The sequence below is a fragment of the Telmatherina bonti genome, assembly GCF_933228915.1.
Source record: "Telmatherina bonti genome assembly, chromosome: 22".
NCBI classification, from domain to species: domain Eukaryota; kingdom Metazoa; phylum Chordata; class Actinopteri; order Atheriniformes; family Telmatherinidae; genus Telmatherina; species Telmatherina bonti.
Genome location: NC_136631.1, coordinates 30,393,621 through 30,416,334, shown reverse-complemented (window position 1 = coordinate 30,416,334; position 22,714 = coordinate 30,393,621). Strand labels below are relative to the sequence as shown.

The 22,714-nt window shown below is 45.8% G+C and overlaps 2 protein-coding genes across 2 annotated transcripts in view; one reads left to right on the top strand and one right to left on the bottom strand.

Moving 5' to 3' along the window:
* Window positions 1–114: 114 nt before the first annotated feature.
* znf839 (zinc finger protein 839) lies at window positions 115–13,404 on the bottom strand. Its single transcript, XM_079262224.1, has 9 exons — window positions 12,445–13,404; window positions 8,997–10,064; window positions 4,822–4,965; window positions 4,630–4,743; window positions 4,464–4,556; window positions 3,721–3,867; window positions 3,545–3,643; window positions 1,120–1,382; window positions 115–1,047 (listed from the first exon to the last, which is right to left on the bottom strand). The coding sequence occupies exons 1-9, from the start codon at window positions 13,168–13,170 to the stop codon at window positions 546–548; spliced, it is 3,156 nt and encodes a 1,051-aa protein (XP_079118350.1). The 5' UTR covers window positions 13,171–13,404; the 3' UTR covers window positions 115–545.
* Window positions 13,348–22,714, top strand: part of tecpr2 (tectonin beta-propeller repeat containing 2) — a 52,206-nt gene continuing 42,839 nt past the window's right edge. Inside the window, exons 1-4 of the mRNA XM_079261676.1 lie at window positions 13,348–13,458; window positions 15,486–15,671; window positions 20,572–20,675; window positions 21,092–21,232. Of these exons, the coding sequence (XP_079117802.1) occupies window positions 20,595–20,675; window positions 21,092–21,232 (222 nt within the window). The 5' untranslated portion in view covers window positions 13,348–13,458; window positions 15,486–15,671; window positions 20,572–20,594. The remainder of the gene's footprint in view (window positions 13,459–15,485; window positions 15,672–20,571; window positions 20,676–21,091; window positions 21,233–22,714) is intronic.

Here is a 22,714-nt window from a genome sequence, read left to right as displayed (position 1 = left end):
CTGTGAAATGTTTCAGATGGAATAAAATGTTTTAACATCGACGATGTTTCAGTTTTTACCAGCCAGGAAGAAATCCTGGACTGGATTTTTGGACCGGAACCACCAAACACAGTCCGATATGACACGGGTTTAATGCATTCTGCACTCCAACAAACAAAACAACAAATTCCTGCATTCCTCCTGCTCTTCACATGAACTCCTGAGACATCTCCGTCCAGAAGATTTCCGTTATAAAAAGTAATAAAATAGTGCAACTCTTTCTTCTTCGTATTTTATCTACATATAAACAACCAATCAGCCGCCGGTTCACGTCCAAACAAAGGAAACAAACAGCGCCTTCTGGTGACATCACAGCTGAGCCAATCAAACGGGCCCGTCCAGCCTGGTCACCAGTCTGCAACACGCTTCTGATCCCAAACCAGAACAAAAACCAGAAGAACTTCTGTTGATACTGGTTTAAACCAGAAACTTGAGTCTGAACCGGAACGGACCGCATGAGACCAGATCTACACGTCATCGTACACGTGATGCTTCTCAGACCCGGTTCATGGTTTGGTTCCGTCTGACGCCTCGATGCCCAGCAGGGCCTGGACCGCCTCCAGGGGAACTCCCTCAGGGGTCTGGATGGTCATAGTGGTCCCATCTGGTCCATTTACAATGACAATCCCATCGGATCCAGGTTCTGCGAGCTGGACCGTCAGACCTTCGGTCTGGATGTAGATCTCCTGGCCCTCTTGAAGTTCTTTGGACTCGCTTGGTTCGGCTGGGCCGGATCCAGACTGAAACGGGTCCTTCTGCTGGGGATCTGGGTAAGCTGTGGACTGGCTCAGACCGGACTTGGGGCTCTGAGTAGATTCAGAGTCCAGAGTCGTTGAGTTCGTAGTACTTCCAGAACCTGCAGCGCTTTCCAGCTTCATCATCTGGACCGGGACGTCTGTGGGGTGCAAGACCTGATCCGGTTCGGTCTTCTCTTCCTGGTCCTCAGCTGGACCCCCCTCCACATGGGTGGAGGTGGACGTAGCCTGGATGGAGGAGGTGGAGGAGGAACTGGAGGAAGAGGAGAAACAGTAAGACCTCGGTGGACCGGTTCAGATCCAGATTCAGGACTAACAGAATCACCTGGATTCAGAACCGGCAGCTGGGCTCAGTTTGGATCCTGAGGGAATGACCAGAGGAGACACAGAGACGGAGCAGGATTTCACTGATGTGATGGGGGACACTGCAGAACCACCTGACGGAGACAATTCAGAACCAGAACCACCTGCGACGACCCGACAGTGCCGTGCGTCGGTGCCGGTACCTGTCTGAGGCGGCTTGGTGCCGTTCTGGTTGATGCTGTTCTCCATCTTAAATCTCTTCGATGGCGGCAACATCTTGGAGTTCTGAAACAGAGTCAGTCCAACAAAAAGGGTCAGATTCAGGTTTTCCAGAACCGCCGGCTGCGTCGACCCGATCGAGTCTCCTCTCCTGAATCATTACGATGAATTTCATTTTGCGCGGCTTCCAGGAGACCCGAGGAGCGCGTTTCCCCACCCGGGTCCTGCATGTCTGACAGGTTAACACCAGAACAACCCGAAGAGCTCGTTCAGAGCCGACTCAAGTCCGTTGGAGGAGCGTGACGTCCATCTGCAGCCACACAGGTACATAGATTTATGTTGTTTCACCACCATTTAATTTACTGACCAACATTTTTGTTCGACATAAGTTTCATGTAGCATCTCAACTATTCTGAAAAAGCGCGGGTTTCAGTTGATGTTGCGACGGTTTGATGGTTTTTCTTTTCCCTTGAAGTTCCAGCAGCTCCAGTCCCGTGGCTGTGAACCAGCAGGTGGAGCAGATAATTAGACCAGACCAGTGGCAGAGTGGGAGGGAGAATTTAGGGTTTTCTTTTGTTTATTTAGGTTTTTGTGTGTCTGTGTTTGGGCTGATCAGCCAACAGTCTAAGTTTCCCCTTGTGTGTCACTCGTTAGGTCAGTTGGTTTCATTTGGTTGCTTGAGTTACTTCTGTTACAAGTTCTGTGATTATAGTTTTGTTATAGTTTTGCTTTTAGGGACCTGATTTATTCATTTATGTTAAAATAACTTTTTCGTTTTTGGGTCAAAATAACAAACACTATTTTTGAAGTTTAAATCTGTGCCAGACTGTGCTTCACTGCTCGGCCCATCACAAGGAGGAACAGGTCTAAAATGTGCGGGTCAGGCGGTCCCGAGGAGCTGGATCGGGAAACTCCGCCCTCAGACGCTCAACAAACCCAAACAGCAGCAGAAACTCTGCTCAGCGGAGGAACTGAAGGCGAGATTCTGCGTTACGGGAATCGCATGAAGAAGCTGCTCTTCCTGCCGAGGCGATGCAAAGCGGTGGACGTGATAAAAACTATTTATGCACATTAAAATAAGTCTCCACACACACCACGGGAAACATGGCGCGTTCATACACACACACACACACACACTCACACACACACATGAACTCCATTTCTGCTTCGTGATGATGAATGGACTCAAAAGTAAAGAGGATTTAGAAGAATGAACGGGGCGACGCGATAAGAGGAGGGGGCTTCGGTGTTCTCCGGGCAGCAAATGGAGCGAAGTGTGAGGAGAAAAGAAGGAAAATAGAGCCGTCAAGGTAGAAAGTTGTTGATTTAAGACGCGATGGAGCATGGCAACCAGGCTCTGAGGGGAAGGAGCAACACGGGAGCTGATAAGCAGGGATGCCCTGAAAACCTGCAGGACTGTGGCCCTCCAGAACCGAAGCTGGACACCCCTGGAGTGGATTTTTCCACAGAAAAACGACCAGCGAGCCCGTCCCAATAGAACTGGGAGGGGCAACGGTTTTGGTTTGTCAGATTGTCCCGAATCACGATTAAAATATGGTTTTTATTTAAGGAGTCCAGTTTTCTAATAAAGCTGCTCAAGTTGACCTTCTGTTTGGATCTGGACTCAGTTTAGATCCTCATGTGGTAGAAAGCCCGTTAAAATACTGAAAACTGGATCCAGAGCTCATTCTCAGTAACTCGGTCTAAACCCTGAACCCAGACCGAGTTCTAGAGCTAGACTGAGCTCTGGATCCAGTCCTGTATCCAGAACCCAGACCAGGAACTTTTCCCAGATCCAGAACTTGTTCCAAATCCAAAACTTGTCCCAGATCCAGAACTTTTCCCACATCAGGGACTTGTCCCACATCCAGAACCTGATCCAGTCTCGGCTCCAGATCCAGAACTTGTCCCAGATCCAGGAACTTTTCCCAGATCCAGGACTTGTTCTACATCCAGAACATGTCCCACATTCAGAACCTGTCCCAGATCCAGAACCTGTTCCAGATCCAGCAGTCCGCCATCAGATGATGCGGGTTTGTTTTGTCATACAAACGACACGTGTCGCACACGACTAACACGTGGATCAGCTCTCAGGCCGGTCAGCTTGGATGGCGTCGGCTTTTGTAGATCTAGATCTATACAACATTTTCAGACGATTCTTCTTCTAGATGAGGATCTAAACTGAGTCCAGATCCGAACAGAACTTCTCTCCCACTAAATATATTTACCCCCAAATATCGGATGTTCTTATTGGTCGGACTGGGAGAAGCTCCAGGAACAACCTTCATCCTGTTCACTTCATCCAGGATCCCCAGAGACCGGGCCACCTGAAACAGAATATAAAACCACGTTAGCGGTGCTCGCCTTCACATCACCTGCAGCAGAAGCTTCCAGATGTCCTCACCTCGATGTTTCTGACCTCCAGAGGCTTCACTCCACTATGTGGACTGCTGATGTAGTCCTGAGCCGCCTGTCTCACCTGAGCCTGCAGGGACTCAAACTCGTGGTAAATGTCTGGAAAGTGAGAATGAGTCGGACCATCACGCTCTACCTGAAACATCCAGAAGACATGTGATGGTCTCTGCCAGGACACTTGAGCCTGTTGCTGTTCCTTCGTGTGTTTAACCAAACACACGAAGGAGGTCCTATTTACTGGGCTGTGCTGGTTCTGAGAGCCTCAAACTACCAGTTAAACTACCAGATAAAACATAAATTGAAGTAATAACAAAAATAACAGCTAGTTACTGATGGATGATGGCTTCATACTCTTCTGCATTTTGTGGTGACCGGTAATGTCGGCTAACATCAGTTAATATCAGTTAGAGCTAACCGCTAGCCAAGCTAAAAGCTATAACTGGCAAGCCAACGCTGGTTTTTATTATTTTGTTGCTAAAAACTAGAACAGACCAAGTAGCAGAGATATTGCCTCTAGGTCCTCCTTCTTGTGTTTGTCGCATCATTTTTTCGTGATTTCACACAAACGCCGCCCATTTTAGAGCTGGTACTAAACAGTCATGGAAAACAAACAGGACCGAGCTGAGATGAGTTGAGGCGAGTTAAGTTGAGATGAGCTGATACGAATGGAAAAGAGGCATCAGTTGGGTTCGTTAGGTCCAGAATGATCCGTTTCCTGCATGTAGATCTTACCTTTGCCAGCAGCAGCTCCCACAGACTCAGCACCTTAGTTAAACGAGGAAGAACGACGTCCATCAGCTCCTCATCCTCACACTGCTCCATAAGCTGCAAACAGAGAATGTGTGAAAACACAGCAGACAACTTTGTGGCAGCAAATAGGTCCAGGTGGGTTCTTCACCTCTCGGAGCCGGTCTCGTCTCCTCCCTGCCTGCTGTTCTGTAGCTGAGGGGGCCACGCTGAGCTTTGGAGGTCGACCACGACGACCCCGTCGGTTTAAAAGCCCAATCGTCACCTGGGAGAAGATTCAGTGTTTGGTTCAACGGCCAAACCTCACCTCTTGGTTCCTGTAAGATGAAACGACTGTACTTACCTTAGGAGGTGGTCCCAGTGATCGACCCCGTCCCCGACCTCGACCGCGTCCTCTGCCTCTGCCTCGACCGCGGCCCCTCGGGCGGCCCGGCCCTCGGTGGAAAACACCTCTGAGTCCAACAGCTGCAGCCAGACCTCCATCTGCCTGAAGACACACACCGTTAACCTAGCCAGTACAGGACCAGACACGCCGCTAACCTAGCCAGTACAGGACCAGACATGCCGCTAACCGAGCCAGTACAGGACCAGACACGCCGCTAACCGAGCCAGTACAGGACCAGACGCACCGCTAACCTAGCCAGTACAGGACCAGACACGCCGTTAACCTAGCCAGTACAGGACCAGACACGCCGTTAACCTAGCCAGTACAGGACCAGACACGCCGCTAACCTAGCTAGTACAGGACCAGACACGCCGCTAACCTAGCCAGTACAGGACCAGACACGCCGCTAACCGAGCCAGTACAGGACCAGATGCACCGCTAACCTAGCCAGTACAGGACCAGACACGCCGCTAACCGAGCCAGTACAGGACCAGACGCACCGCTAACCTAGCCAGTACAGGACCAGACACGCCGTTAACCGAGCCAGTACAGGACCAGACGCACCGCTAAGGGAGCCAGTACAGGACCAGGACCAGACACGCCGTTAACCGAGCCAGTACAGGACCAGACGCACCGCTAACCTAGCCAGTACAGGACCAGACACGCCGCTAACCGAGCCAGTACAGGACCAGACACGCCGCTAACCGAGCCAGTACAGGACCAGACGCACCGCTAACCTAGCCAGTACAGGACCAGACACGCCGCTAACCGAGCCAGTACAGGACCAGACGCACCGCTAACCTAGCCAGTACAGGACCAGACACGCCGTTAACCGAGCCAGTACAGGACCAGACACGCCGCTAACCGAGCCAGTACAGGACCAGACACGCCGCTAACCGAGCCAGTACAGGACCAGACACGCTGCTAACCGAGCCAGTACAGGACCAGACACGCCGTTAACCGAGCCAGTACTGGACCAGGTTCAGACACACCGTTAACCGAGCCAGTACAGGACCAGGTTCAGAGACACCGTTAACCGAGCCAGTACAGGACCAGACACGCCACGAACCGAGCCAGTACAGGACCAGGACCAGACAACCCGTTAACTGAGCCAGTACAGGACCAGGTTCAGGCACACCATTAACCGAGCCAGTACAGGACTAGACAACCCGTTAACCGAGCCAGTACAGGACCAGGACCAGACACGCCGTTAACCGAGCCAGTACAGGACCAGGACCAGACACCCTGTTAACCGAGCCAGTACAGGACCAGGACCAGACATGCCGTTAACCGATCCAGTACAGGACCAGGACCAGGACCAGACACGCCGTTAACCGAGCCAGTACAGGACCAGAACCAGACACGCCGTTAACCGAGCCAGTACCGGACCAGAACCAGACACGCCGTTAACCGAGCCAGTACAGGACCAGACACGCCGCTAACCTAGCCAGTACAGGACCAGACACGCCGCTAACCTAGCCAGTACAGGACCAGACACGCCGCTAACCGAGCCAGTACAGGACCAGACGCACCGCTAACCTAGCCAGTACAGGACCAGACACGCCGCTAACCGAGCCAGTACAGGACCAGACGCACCGCTAACCTAGCCAGTACAGGACCAGACACGCCGTTAACCGAGCCAGTACAGGACCAGACGCACCGCTAAGGGAGCCAGTACAGGACCAGGACCAGACACGCCGCTAACCGAGACAGTACAGGACCAGACACGCCGCTAACCGAGCCAGTACAGGACCAGACGCACCGCTAACCTAGCCAGTACAGGACCAGACACGCCGTTAACCGAGCCAGTACAGGACCAGACGCACCGCTAAGGGAGCCAGTACAGGACCAGACACGCCGTTAACCGAGCCAGTACAGGACCAGACACGCCGTTAACCGAGCCAGTACAGGACCAGACGCACCGCTAAGGGAGCCAGTACAGGACCAGACACGCCGTTAACCGAGCCAGTACAGGACCAGACGCACCGCTAAGGGAGCCAGTACAGGACCAGGACCAGACACGCCGTTAACCGAGCCAGTACAGGACCAGACGCACCGCTAACCTAGCCAGTACAGGACCAGACACGCCGCTAACCGAGCCAGTACAGGACCAGACGCACCGCTAACCTAGCCAGTACAGGACCAGACACGCTGCTAACCGAGCCAGTACAGGACCAGACGCACCGCTAACCTAGCCAGTACAGGACCAGACACGCCGTTAACCGAGCCAGTACAGGACCAGACACGCCGTTAACCGAGCCAGTACAGGACCAGACACGCCGCTAACCGAGCCAGTACAGGACCAGACACGCCGCTAACCGAGCCAGTACAGGACCAGACACGCCGTTAACCGAGCCAGTACTGGACCAGGTTCAGACACACCGTTAACCGAGCCAGTACAGGACCAGGTTCAGAGACACCGTTAACCGAGCCAGTACAGGACCAGACACGCCACGAACCGAGCCAGTACAGGACCAGGACCAGACAACCCGTTAACTGAGCCAGTACAGGACCAGGTTCAGGCACACCATTAACCGAGCCAGTACAGGACTAGACAACCCGTTAACCGAGCCAGTACAGGACCAGGACCAGACACGCCGTTAACCGAGCCAGTACAGGACCAGGACCAGACATGCCGTTAACCGAGCCAGTACCGGACCAGAACCAGAGCCAGTACCGGACCATGTTCAGACACACTGTTAACCGAGCCAGTACAGGACCAGGTTCAGAGACACCGTTAACCGAGCCAGTACAGGACCAGGTTCAGAGACACCGTTAACCGAGCCAGTACAGGACCAGGTTCAGAGACACCGTTAACCGAGCCAGTACAGGACCAGACACGCCGCGAACCGAGCCAGTACAGGACCAGACACGCCGCGAACCGAGCCAGTACAGGACCAGGACCAGACACCCCGTTAAGCGAGCCAGTACAGGACCAGACACACCGTTAACAGAGCCAGTACTGGACCAGGACCAGACAACCCGTTAACTGAGCCAGTACAGGACCAGGACCAGACACGCCGTTAACCGAGCCAGTACAGGACCAGGAGCAGACACGCCGTTAACCGAGTCAGTACAGAACCAGACACACCGGTTACCGAGCCAGTACCGGACCAGACACCCCGTTAACTGAGCCAGTACAGGACCAGACAACCCGATAACCGAGTCAGTACAGAACCAGACACACCGGTTACCGAGCCAGTACCGGACCAGACACCCCGTTAACTGAGCCAGTACAGGACCAGGACCAGATACGCCGTTAACCGAGCCAGTCAATCTGAGTCAGTACACAGCTGACTAGTTAAAGGTCATTAAGGGTCACTAACAGGTTAGAAAATAGCTGACCAGTAAGAACCCTGTCAACCACAAGCCAGTAACCAGCACCAAGTCAGTAACAAGACAGCAACCAGTCAGAAATAAGCAGGTAACAAGTCAGAAATCAGTAAGTAGTCATTAACAAGTCAATCAGTAGTCATTAACAAGTCAATCGGTAGTCATTAACAAGTCAATCGGTAGTCAGTAATAAGTCAATAAGTAGTCAGTAACAAGTCAGTAACCAGTCAGTAACAGTCAGAAACAAGCAGGTAACAATTCAGTAACAAGTCAGTCACAAGCAGGTAACAAGTCAGTAACCAGTCAGTAACAAGTTAGTAACCAGTCAGTCACAAGCAGGTAACAAGTCAGTAACCAGTCAGTAACAAGCAGGTAACAAGTCAGTAACCAGTCAGAAACAAGCAGGTAACAAGTCAGTAACCAGTCAGAAACAAGCAGGTAACAAGTCAGTAACCAGTCAGAAACAAGCAGGTAACAAGTCAGTAAGAAGTCATTAACAAGACAGTAACCAGTCAGAAACAATTCAGTAACAAGTCAATATCCAGTCAGTAACCAGTCAGTAACACGCAGGTAACAAGTCAGTAACAAGCAGGTAACAAGTCAGAAAGAAGTTATTAACAAGACAGTGACCAGTCAGTAACAAGTTTGAAAGTAGTTAGTAACAAGAACCAGTCAGTAACAAGTCAGTAACCAATCAGTAACCAGCTGGAAACAAGTCGGTCACCAGTCAGCTATAGGTTGACTAGATCCCCCCCCCCCCCCCCCCTTCCTCTGTATTGATCAGGTAAAGAGTGTCTCACTTTGTTTGTTGCTGTGGAAACAGGTTTGTCCTCCCTCTGCTCCTCCTCTCTTGCTGCACTGCTCGCCTCATCTGATTGGCTGCTGGCTGTCAGAGGGGAGGGTGTGTTGCTGGAGGTGTTTTCAGGAGGGTCCGTTTCTTTGTGGGCCGGGTCCGGTTCTCCGTGGGTCACATCGGGTTCTTCGTAGATTGGAACGGGTTCTCCGTGTGAAGGATTCAGTCTGTAGTGGCGGTTCAGGCCTCCAGGGCCTATGTAGGCCTTATCGCATGTCTGGCAGCAGTGGGACCGGGACTTGTGGCTGTAGGAGTGGGACGGGGTGTCGTTGGTGACGGGGCCTTCCTCTTCCTCCACACTCATGTCAGAGTAGTCATCAGAATCAGACTGGTGGCTTTCAGCTAGGTCCTCCGTCTTTATGAATTTGTAATCCTTGGCTTTGTACTTCGGTGGTCTGGAAACCCGACCGGACCTGGTTTGGACCTTCACTGCCTTCTTCTCCCGTTTCTTCACCTTCCTCTCCTTGTCTTTGTTCTTTGTGGCGGCGGGAGTCGTCACGGCAGCAGGCTGGCTGGGAGCAGCCGTGGTAGTCCGAACCGGAGCGGCAGGTTGTGTGTCTGGACTCTTACCGGCAGAGCTTACGGAGCTGTTCGGAGCCGGTTTGACTGACGGGATGGTGATGGTTTTAGGTGACGAAGGGGGCGGGGCTTTAATGATTGAGGCGGAGCTGCTCTTTACAGCGGCGGTCACAGGGACTTTTATGGAGGCTGCTGCAGGTTTCTGAGCCGAACTGGCGGTGGGACCCGCCAGCTTGTTGACCAGTGGAAGCAGAGATCCGACGACGGGAGTGGTGGTGGTGTGCAGCAGCAGCTGGATGGGGGGATCTCCTGGACTTTGCTGCAGGAAGAACTGCTGACCCTGCTGACTGACCACAGGTTGGATGTGGATGATCTGAGCGTTACCCACACCGCCATTGGCCGGAAGTTTGACCTGCGGATGGCCGAGAGCCACACCTTTCTGCAGGGGACCAGAACCAGACGTCCTGTCCTGTTTGGGAGGAACCTGGATCTGGATCTGGGGTGGGGTGGGGGCAGAAAGAGAGAAAGTTTGAACGTCAGAGCGTTTGCAGCTAGTGTGTAACATGCAGACATTTATTTCATCCCTGTTTTCCAGGAGAAACATGGCTAAACGAACTTCAGAGACGAAGAACACCTGAGGAAGACCGTGAGGTTTATGTTGTTGCATCTGAGGCGGCTGAAGAGGAACAAGTCTGAACAAGTATTACTTATTTACTCGTTTTCTTTTTTCTTTTTTTTTGGCCATGGAGCTCGTGGGTGTGGGGTATCCCAGCCCAGTAGACCCCTGCTGGATTTCACAGTCCACCTCACAGGCCGGTGCAAATATCTGGACCCAGTGCTGCTGGGCACTTGGTAGGGGTAGGGAAATCTCATTTGGAAAAAAAAAAGAAAAAAAAACCAGGATTCTTTTGCTTCACAATTTTAAAATAGATTTTTTGTTTTTAAAAAAAAAAAAAAAATTTTTTTTTTAATTTTTCAACAAAAAATATATATATTTTTTTTAAACAAAATTGATTGTTCTTATTTAATTGGAAAAAAATATTGATTTTTTTTTTTTAAACAAAAAATTTATATTTTTTCCAAATAAATAAGAATAATCTATTATGATTTTTTTTTTAGCCAATTTTATGGCTAAAATGACAAGCAACAAAAGTTTTATACTTTCTATTTTTGTTTTTAGTCTACGAAAACCAGCAATATCAAAGAATCATAAGAATCGCAATTTAAATCGAATCGGCACCCAAAAAAATCGTGATCAAATCGAATCAGGACAAAAGCGTATCATCACAGCCCTAGCATTGGGGTGCAGATGCTGTCACACAAACACCGATCGATCGTTGTACATGCGACGTAGTGCTGTGTTGGGACTGCTGCAATGCGGGGCATGTTTCTAATCATCTATAAGGTGGAAATAGTATGCTCATATGAAATTATTCCATTTCAAAGTGCGCCGTTTGGTTTCTTTTTAGTGCAAGCACAAATCTCCGGAGACAGATTTGTGTGTGCTTCACATCATTAATGATATTATGAATACAGACTATGGATCTGGACGTGAGATCAAAGCGTCACTTTTAATAAGAGCCCAAGACTTCGTGCTGTAACTGTATTGTGTTTTCTAAGGGGTCACGCCAAACTATTGAGATTTATAAGGCAAATGTTTTTAAATAAGAACTACAAAGAGATTACATTATTATTTTATAGCATTTTAAAACTCCTATTACTCAGTTCAAGTAGTGACTACTAGTCAGAATTGGATTATTTGGGGTTTGATGAGTGTTATCTGATAAAAGACACCTGAACAACGCCTGGACTCCAAATAATGCAGGAACCCCTTCATGCAAATACTTTTTCAGGCAGGTGTAAACATTTCTGTCAGACTGAAAGTAACAGCAGGAAAGAAGTCTGAAAACAACAAAAGAAAGTTGTTAATAAAAAATCTGATCAATATCACCACCATGTTAATATATCAGAAGGAGGAATGATGGTTGCTGTAAACGCTGACCGTTTAAAGGCATAAAAATCATGGCAAGTGATCAATAAAAACAGTCTGAACTGTTCAGGTCTGACTCGATCAGATTAGTGATCGATCACGAGATGCTTATTGGGACACAAACATAGTAAATGATGGCTCAGATTTTGCTCGTGCCCTACCTGGACACCTGGTTTCCCGCATCCATTGTGATGATAATGAATCACTGATAAGAACCGGACCAAAACCTAAACCCAGACTGACTGTCCTGGTTCGGCACAGATCCCCTGCTGCAACACGCCTGGCAAACTAAATGTTAGCGGTGGGAAAATCGGATCGAAAAATTGAAAATCTGGATTTTTGTTTTACAATTTTAAAATCGATTTTTTCCCCCCAATTAAATAAAATTAATCCACTATAAAGTTTTTGTCATTTTTATTGTTTTTATTGATCTTTTTACTTGTCTTCTTGGGCATTATAGGAGCAGAATGATGGTCTGTCTATTGTGTTGTTTTCACCGAACTGAAATCAAGAAAAAATACTAGCAAAAAGAAGTTTGTTTGTTTTTTTTTTTTTGTTTCTTTTTAATCTACAAAAATCATCAATATTGAAGAATTTTGAGTCTCAATTTAAATCGAATCGGCACCCAAAAAAATTGGAAATGAATCGGGACAAAGGCGTATCGTCACACTAAATGTGGAGGTTTGTACAAAGTTTGACATCAAATTATGCAAGAATCTGCTGATCTGGTCTGAGTCAAGCGCGTTGCAGCAGGGAAACTCCTAACACCTGCAGGTGTTATGCCCACCCCTGATTTACAGTGTGTTCTGCTTGTCAATCAGTTCTGCAGGACCTGAGCAGGAAAACCAGCAGTCCTGATTAAGTAGACCGGTCTCTCCAGACCCACCTGGACCGAGTTGCCGGTCTGCATGGCAACATGTTGGGCCACGGTCTTCAACTGCTGGGACGCGTTGGTCTGGGTCTGGGTGGTGGGCTTCAGGTGCTGCTGAGGAACCTGGATCTGCTTCTGCTGAGTCTGTTGGACCTGGTTCTGGGACTTTGCGACCTGGTTGATGACCTGCTGCAGCTGATTCGGGTCCAGGGCCGTGTTCTGGACCGTTTTGAGCAGCTGGCTCTGCTGGAGCAGCTGAGCCGCCTCGGTGTCGGAGACCTGGACGATCTGCTGCTTGGTGATCTGGTTCAGGACGGCCTGCTGCTCCTCGGCGGTCAGCCCCGAACCCTCCACCAGGCTGCCGTCCGACTGCACGTAGAGGATGGTGGTGTTGCTGAGTTCGGTGAGGTCTGGGCTCAGCAGGATGCTCTGTTCCACCAGCTGGGCTCCGGAACCAGCCGGCTGAGCCACGGAACCAGCCGGCAGAGATCCGGAACCAGGCGGCCCGCTCTGAGGGGGCTGGCCGCCTTCCGACCAGGACGCGGGCTTACCGAGCTCCGAGCCTTCCCCTAGCTCACCGCCTCGGTCTGTCGCTGCTTCATCGAGCCGGGTGGTCTCAGCGACGCACTGCAGCGGTAGAGGCGGCTCCATCTGGGCTGCGGGAGGCTGGGAAGGACCCCCCGGAGGTTCCGCAGCTGTTATTGTTCTGGTCACCCCGCTGACATCCTCCAGCTCCGCCATTTTGGCTGCGAGGGTAACGGGTTAGCTGAGACTGGGCCTGGATCCGGTCCACCTGATCTCCTGTCCACAACGCCGAACCAAGAACAGTTCTTTATCAGATTTATGTGTTCGTGGTCCCACAAAGCGCCCCACGGGAAGAAATGAGAGCATTAACGGAACCGGCGGGGCCGCTGGAATGCGACTGTTAGCGGACCAGTTGTCAACTAGCCTAGCCTAGCTTCAGTCGGAGCGGGAGTTCACATTTCCTGGACCGGATTCTCCTCCGGATCGGATTCACCTCCAGACCAGGTTTAGACGGTTCAAACAACTGTTTTTGTTTTTTTGTTTTTTTGTTTTTTTTGTTTTTTTGTTTGTTTGTTTTTTGTAATTGTTTCTGTGAAAATAATAAATAGAGTAAATAAATAAACACGTTGTAATTAGACGGTAGAGGACTAAAGTTTTAAAATAACTTAAATATTGTTGTTAAACAAAATAGCGGGAGTTGGCATTTCCTAGATCGGATTTACCTCCGGATCAGATTTACCTCCAGACCGGGTTTAGACGGTTCAAACAGCTGTTTTTTTTTTTAATTTTTAATTTTTTTTATTTGTTTTTGTTTCTGTGGAAATAATGTGATAAATAACAAAGTAAATAAGTAAATTGTAAATAGACGGTAAAGGACTAAAATTTTAAAATAACTTAAATATTAATGTTGAACAAAATCACAGGAGTTTGCATTTCCTGGACTGGATTCACCTCCAGACTTTTTTTTTTTCTTTTTCGTTATTGTGTCTGTGGAAATAATGTGATAAATAAAGTAAATATATAAACACATTGTAATGAGATGGTAAAGGACAAAAGTTTTAAAATATTAATTTTAAACAAAATCGCGGGAGTTTGCATTTCATGGATCGGATTCACCCCTGGACCGTGTTTAGAGAGTTCAAATGGCTTTTTTTGTTTGTTTGTTTCTGTGTAAATAATGTAATAAATAACAAAGTAAATAAATAAACAAATTTTATCCAGACAGTAAAGAACTAAAATTTTAAAATAACTTAAATATTAATGTTAAGCAAAATCGTGGGAATTCGCATTTCCTAGATCGGATTCACCCCCAGACACGGTTCAAATGGATGGTTTTTTTTTTGTTTTGTTTTGTTTTGTTTTTTTTTGTTTCTGTGTAAATAATGTGATAAATAACAAAGTAAATAAATAAATTTTAAATAGACGGTAAAGAACCAAATTTTTAAAATAACTTAAATAATAATGTTGAATAAAACCGCAGGAGTTCGCATTTCCTAGATCATATCCACCCCCAAACTGGGTTTTAGACTGTTCAATTGGCTGTTTTTTATTGTTTCTGTGGCAATAATGTGACAAATAACAAACTAAATAAATAAACAAATTATAATCAGACGGTAAAGGACTAAATTTTTAAAATAACTAAAATATTCCTGTCAAACAAAATCTAACAGTAAACTATCAAAGGAGAGGCACCATATGGGGGGCGGAACAGTTAGGAAGATTCTAAGGGCCCCATGACTTGATAGGGGCCCAAAAAGATGTACAAACTATATAAGAAAATCATTAAACCTTCATTAAAAATTATAAATACTTTTTTTCCAAAGGTTATATTAACATATATCAGTAATATAAACTAATAAACCAATTATATTAAAATAACCTAGTTAGATGTATGCACTGTGATTTAACCCTTTATGGTACTCAATGAAATACCTTCAAATAAAAATTTGAACCTAAAATTGTCCTTCTGGTATAACCCAAGACCTCTATTCTGTTACATTAAAATAAATAAACAAATTGAATAAAATAGTTTTATGTGAAAAGTTATTTCTTTCATATGAAAGAAAACGAAGTGATCAAACATAGCCACTCGCCCCATAAAGGGCACAGCCCTAAATATTTATTATTCACACGAAAAGCTATTTTTTGATCAGCTTGAAGCAATTGAACCAAAAACAAAAATATAAAATTTGCAACCAAGTGGTGGGGTCTATGCTATTGTTTTTCACAGGGCCTAAAATATCTGGTGGCGCCCCTGCATCAAAGACAAAATAAAATAAATAAAAGCTACTTGTATGAAAAGTGGGATGGATTTAAAAGGAGGTGAAAGTCCAGTTTCCAGGTTTTCCAAGCAGCTGTCATTCATATGGGAATGTTGCAGCAGATTTCCAGCAGCAGTTTGGACAAACAAACACAACCGCATTTCCCTGGAAAAGCACACAGCTTTAATCACAGATAAATTAATAATTTTCAGAAACAGTAAAATTAAAAAGGGTGTAGATGTGAAGCTGCTTGCTGGGTCTCGCCTGCAGGGGGCGCCGTTTGGATCCAGTCCCACTCAGACAGCTGTCAGACCCGCAGGGCGATGTCACCTGTCCTCGCTTTCACATTCAGCAGCAGCAGAATCATCTGGAAGAGCCTCCGAGGACACTTTTGATCGGACCCAGGTAGCAGCGGGTACCCTGGACCCCCTCCGGAGGAGACTTTCCTGCTAACAGGTTAGCAGCATGCTAGCTGGAACGTTTCGTGAACAGTTCTGTTTGTTTCATGTCCGTTATATGGCGCCTGTCATGCCCCCCCCCCTCCCAACACGATGCAGACCATCAACCTGTCCTTCACTAAAACCTCTTCTCCTATTGATCAGTTTATTAAAGCCAGGCTGACTGCCCAACATGACGGCATCATTTTACACATTAGGGAAGACATATTTCCCATTCCGGGTGTGTTGCAGCTCCTTCCTTCATTTTTTTAAAAATTGTTTGGACTGATCGCTTCCTGTCCTCGTGCCCCAGGATGCAGACAAGCCTTGTGTTTACCTGCAGAGAGAGCACCTGTCTGAATCTGTCATGTGAATTAATGTGTCCATGCGAGGCTTGGACAGACCTGAGATGTTCCTGCAGGCCAGCTGATAATAAACATGGCAAAACATGGCGCTCCGTTTCCTGAAACGTCTCTAGTTTGGATCCTTCTTCTAGTTAATAAAGGAGGAAAACACCAGTTAGGAAACTGATCTACAGGTCACTGGAGAAAGAGAAACGTCTTTCCGGACACATGGATTACCAGTATAACTACAGTTGTGCTCATATGTATTTCATTAAAGAAAAGGCTGAATTTACAACAGTCACTTAAATAACTGGAGACTTAAAAAAAGAACAATAAATAAAAAATTTGCAAAAATATAATTTAGTAATATAAGACACTGTTTTCTCATTTAATTGAGCTTTGAGCTGAAGAAAGAAAAAAAAAAAAAAAAAAACCAAGTTGGTCCTGGACAAATTAGAGCACTTTTCTGTTGAACAGTGGGACAAAATACCTGTCAACAGGTGTAGAAGTCTGACTGAGAGGAACAGAAAACACCTGACTGGAGCGGAAACATTAAAGGATTTTTAAACTAAATATTACTTTATGACTGATGGAATATGTAATAAATTATCTTATTTGTTTGCTTTCTTAAAAAAAACATTTCTATTGAACCAGAATTAGAAAATAATGTAATGATTTTCATAAAATTGTTAATTATTATTACTTTAGTCAATTTCAGCTTATTTTACAGGCAGCTGTTTTTTTCCTTCTTTAATGAAAGGGTATGAATAAATATTAGCACAACTGTATACCAGTTTGTAGTAAATCTGAAAGTAAGCAGGGATGATACCAATGTTTTTCTTGTCGATGTGATAAAACTAGTTTATTGTATGTTTTTATCAATATCAACACTGATGTAGATTCGTCCTGCCGTTTCAGAACATCATCAGTTTACACCGTTTATCAATATCTTTATTACAAATGCAATATAAAATATAAAATAAACTCAAGAAGGTCGATACACGAAATGAATGAAAAATAACTAATTATACTGTTGACTTAATTAACAAAAATAAGTTAAATATAAAAGTTTTTTAAAATTATAACTACAGATTAACTCACTGGCTGCCAACCGTTGCTATAGCAGGCGTCTTTGGCAGCCAGTGAGGAAATGGAAATAAAAGAAAATAAGAAATGCATTTTTTAAAGTAATATGATAAACATAATAAAATTTAATGTGCAAAAACCTGCATTTAAAATAATATAAAATATCAAAACAAAACCTCATCATCCCTCACAGCGGGAGGCAAAATCATGACATCTGATAGGCCAGGGTTTTCCAACCTTTTCTGAGCCAAGGTACACTGTTTTCATTGAAAACATCGCAGGGCACATCACAAACCGCAAATGTTGAAAAATGAACCTCTTTATACTATATTAATAATATGGAGCCGTTCGGGTCAAAATAACATGAATAAGATCATTTCCCATCACACACCTGACGGTCTCTCCAGGCACACAAGGCAAGTTTACCTGTACAGAAGCTTTCATGTAAAAGACAATTCATAGTGCTTCACAGGACTCATTAAAAGCATTACAGATGGTCTAAAGAAAGCATAAAAGACAAGACAAATAGCAGAATCACAATAAAATCACAAATTACATTCAAATTATTAAGCTGCTGTGCAGATTTCATGCATATGGAAAAAAGAACTGTTTTTAACCTGGAAGTGTTTAAGGCAGGGGTGTCCGAAGTCGGTCCTCCAGGGCCGTTGCCATGCAGGTTTTTGATGCATCCCTGTTCCAACACAGCTGGTTTCTAGTAAATGGTTCCAGCAGCCAATGAAGTTCTGCACAATGAGGGATATATGGAAAACCTGCAGGATTGTGGCCCTCAAGGACCAGAGCTGGGCACCCCTGGTTTAAGGACTCTAGACTCTGGTCTGGACTCTGGTCCAGTTTCTGGTCTGGACTCTAGACTCTGGTCTGGACTCTGGTCTGGACTCTGATCCGGACTCTGGTCTGGACTCTGGACTTTGGTCTGACTCTGGTCCGGACTCTGATCCGGACTCTGGTCCGGACTCTAGTCTGGACTCTAGTCTGGACTCTGACGCTGACTCTGGTATGGACTCTGGTCTGGACTCTGATCCGGACTCTGGTCTGCATTTTGGTCTGGATTTTGATCTGGACTCTGGTCTGGACTCTGATCCGGACTCTGGTCTGGACTCTAGACTCTGGTCTGGACTCTGGTCTGGACTCTGATCCGGACTCTGGTCTGGACTCTGGACTTTGGTCTGACTCTGGTCCGGACTCTGATCCGAACTCTGATCCGGACTCTGTACCGGACTCTAGTCTGGACTCTAGTCTGGACTCTGGTATGGACTCTGGTCTGGACTCTGATCCGGACTCTGGTCAGGACTCTGGTTTGGACTCTGGACTTTGGTCTGGACTCTGGTCTGTATTTTGGTCTGGACGCTGGACTTTGGTTTCGACTCTGATCCGAACTCTGATCCGGACTCTGTACCGGACTCTAGTCTGGACTCTAGTCTGGACTCTGGTATGGACTCTGGTATGGACTCTGGTCTGTACTCTTATCCAGACTACGGTCTGGACTCTGGTCTGGACTCTGGTCTGGACTCTGGTCCTGACTCTGGTCCGGACTCTGGACTTTGGTCTGGACTCTGGTCTGGACTCTGATCCAGACTCTGGTCTGGACTGGTTGAGTCTTTGGATTGAAGAGTTCTGCTTGGTTTATATTCTCTGAACGTGTCACAGATGGATTCTGGTCCTGAACCAATCTGGAATTTGTAAAATCCATCCTGTGACTGACTGGAAACCAGTACAAACTGGAAACCAGTGTGAAGATTTTAAAACTGGTGTGATGTGTTCAGACCTCTTAGTTCTGGTTTAAAGCAGGAACCAGTGGTTGAAAAACACTGGGATAGGCTACCAAGTGTGACACAGAAGGAACTAAACTTCACATGCAGCTTTATGGCTTCAGACTAAGAAGTAAAAACAAACACATGTTTTAAATCAGCAGAGTTTTATCTATATGATAAATAAAAAGTCAAATCCGATATTTCGGCTGGCAGATTTTAAAGCATCGTGTTAAGTATTTAATATTTATTTGTTCAAATTTCTAGACCATGTTACCAATCCCATGCAGACACTCTTATGTATGATTTAAGCCTAATATCACCATGTATTTCCATCATCAGGATAGATGCCACATCTTATTGACAATCCTTGACTCTAGAAACATTCCCTAAGACACAAAGATGAAGCAAAGGTCTATAATTGTCTTGAATTTATTGAAGAAATTCACATTTTGCCTAAAGGCAGCATCTGTTTAATGATTATGGGCATTTTCTATTGAAATAGAAGCTGTAATGGCAAAATCTCCCCGTAGTGAGGAATCATTTAAAGATGCAGAGATCTAGATGGTAATCCGCATCATCCCAAAATGTATTCATTTCTTGTCATTTCTGACATTTCCTGAAAATTTCCTTAAAATCTGTCCTTTACTTTATGATTTAGGTTTTTTACAGACAGACAGAGAAAGGAGACAAATGGTCAATCAAAGCTTAAAGGGGTGCTAATTTGGTATTTGGAGTTTTCTGAGCTTTCTACAGTGTTACAGTGTTGAATCCTCATCAGACATGTGAACGGCACTGTTTATTATCACCTAAACGCATGTTTGAGTTTGAGTTCCAGCACTCTCCGTTCGGTTTCCATGGCGACGAAAAACCGCGTCGTTTTAGAGAGTTTTTTTTCTACTTGGAAATCCTTGTGACGTCCCGGGGGATAAGGTTCGGTGATTGGTTACCTTCTACTGGTTAACAAGGGCATGTACAAATACATCAGGCGGGTGGAAAATGTGGGATAAAGTTATTTCCAACGATGGCTGGTGAGTTTACCAAAGAGAGACATCCTGCTGCATTCGTTGCTGTGGGTTGCTGTTTTCCACTTCGTTTTCAGGGTCTGATTCAGGTTCCAACATGTAGGGCTGTATGCTATGTGTTGACATTGTATTTAGTTTTTTTTATTGAGTTCATATTAGCCTAATCCTTCTGTTTATGAGATGTTACAATGACAGAGAAGCACAGTGGCGGGAGGCGGGGCTTAATGCGGAAGAGTCTCAATCGTTTTGCCCACAGGCTGATCTGACAGCCTATGGAGAGGGTCGGTCTGAAGTAAATAAAGGGATTTGTGACAATAACTCGATCAATCCCAGCCCTCCTGGTCTCAGAAATAAAAATAAATTAGCCTGAAATGCACATAATAGTTCCACTTTAATCTCATCATATCGGAACAGTCAGATTTTATCTGAAGCTGGAGGCCCGGAGTTTATCATTTAACAATCTTGATGTTAACTATTGAGTCTCTGAAGGTCTAAATCTTTAGTTGGTTGATGTGACCAACATGGAGAAAGAGACAGTGGAATACTTGTTAGGGAAGTACCGACCCATGAACGCTACAGCTGTGAGATGATTTGTTGTCCTGTCTGCATGTGGAAGCAGGAAGATGATGTTAACTGATTAGTCACAACTTCATCATTTTATAATTTTCTAAACAGAAATCTGAATTTACTTCCAGGAACTTCTGAGTCCAGTTACATCATGGCAACAGAGCCGACGTCCCTGTCCGTCCTGAGGGAGTTCTGTCCTCTCTACTACGTCCTGAATGCAATCCCAGCCAAGGTAGTGTCTCGTTACCGGATCTTATCTCAAGAAGAGGAAATCTTTATCACTGCATATCACACACTTCTGCATTTCACCCATCACTAGTTACATTTACCAGGAGCAGTGGGTTTTCCAGTGCCCAGGGAGCAGTTGGGGGATTAAGGGCCTTAAGGGCCCACAGTGGTTCACCACTGTTCACATCCTCTGTTCACCTCCTTACCTTGGGAAGAACCAAACTTAAAGTACTGACCCCTTACCTGGTCTTGCCAGGGGAAGAATCCAGGTTAAAGAACTGATCCCTTACCTGACCTGTCCTGGTAAACAACCTGAGTTGAAGTACTGACCTGTTATCTGACCTTACCCAGGGAAAGGCCAGACTTGTTATGTGTGACAATGTAAATGCTGAAAACGGCCATTCCTGTGTGTATCTGCAGGTACAGCGAGGGTTCAGGTCAGTTCTGGTCTACCTGACGGCTCTGGACAGCAGCAGTGACTTCTTGGCAGTTGGCAGCAGCATTGGCATGCTTTACCTGTACTGTCGACGCCTCGCACACATGAACAAGTACAGTCTGGAGGTCTGAGTTCTTCCTCTTCTGAATCTAACAATTTTTTCCAAACACATGGGTGGAGTTCTGAGAACAGCAGAGCTCAGATCAGCAGCCTGGGGCTGTTCCCAGAACTCCTAGATGAAGTAAAGGCTAGTTTTTGGTAAATATAGTGAGTGGAACCACAGGAACCACCCCGATCACGGCAGGCAGAAGTCCACACCACAGCCAGGGCTGCAGTGCAGGACACCATAACCACCCCGAGCGGTACGATGCCCACTGCATCAACCCTGCAGACTAAGTAGGCACAACTCCTAATCTGGACGATGCCTATTAGGAAAACACTTAGGTTAAATAAATAAATGAATGTATGAATAAACAAACAAGTAAATAGAAAGCAGAAAAAAAACAAGCAACATATATAAATAAATAGATATAATTCAGGTGTAAGCTCAGCTAAAAAGGTAGGTGTTGAGCTTCTTTTTAAAATCTTCAACAGTCGATCCAGTCTTGACAGACGACAACTATAATAGAGGAAAGAGGTCCCACCATAAATTTCAACTCCACCTTTAGAAACACCTAGAAGGCCAGTACCACCAGACCTCAGGGTCTATAAGGGCTCAGAACTCAAAAGCAGGTTAGATAAATAAAGAGACCATGAAGACATTTATAAACAGTTAAAAGAACCTTAAAATCAAGCCCGAAATGCAGCGATTGATCCTCTTTAGGACTCACACAGCTGAGGTCTGGAGAAATCTTATATTTAGAATACTGGTACTCTTTTTTGGAAGACCAGAGAGCATTACAATAATCTAATCTAGAAATAGTAGCATGCATCAGCACCTCTGTGCATGCAGGAGAGCGAAATGGACAGACTGTAGTAATGTGTTTAAGATGATAAAATACTGGTTTTGTAACATTGAACCAGGGTACGGTGCATTTCCAGACACTTCAGTAGTTTTATATTGCCTCCTCACAGTTCTCACTGGGGCCTCCTGTTGGATGAAACTGGTGATATGAAAAAATATACAGCAGCGATCTGTGAAATGGTGCCAGGTGTTTGGAGCTTCCTGCAGCAGAAATTTAAAACAGTGTGATGCAGCTTGTATGAAAACACTGTTGTCATGTGACCTTTAACATCAGAAGCCTTGAACATTGTTGCCGCTTGATTTTGCTCTTTAGTGATACAAAATGCAAGTCAGTGTGCTTTATTAGTTTGACAGCTTCAATGGCTGTACTTTAAGGTTGTCTTTAGAAACATTTAACAAATAACTAGATGCATCTGTTTTTATCCAACAACAAAAAACAGCTGCGAAGCTGCAGCAAGAAGAAACTCTTGTATTGTTTTTTCACTTTTAAATAAAGTTTTCTAAACCAACCTCAACCAGCTTTTTATGGTACATATTCTTTTTACAATTATTCTTTGGTTTAATCTGGAATGTTTCTAGGTGTGTTTCCATTACACCTAGAATTGCCCAAAACTAAATATCGCAATAAAAAAAAAATGCTAAT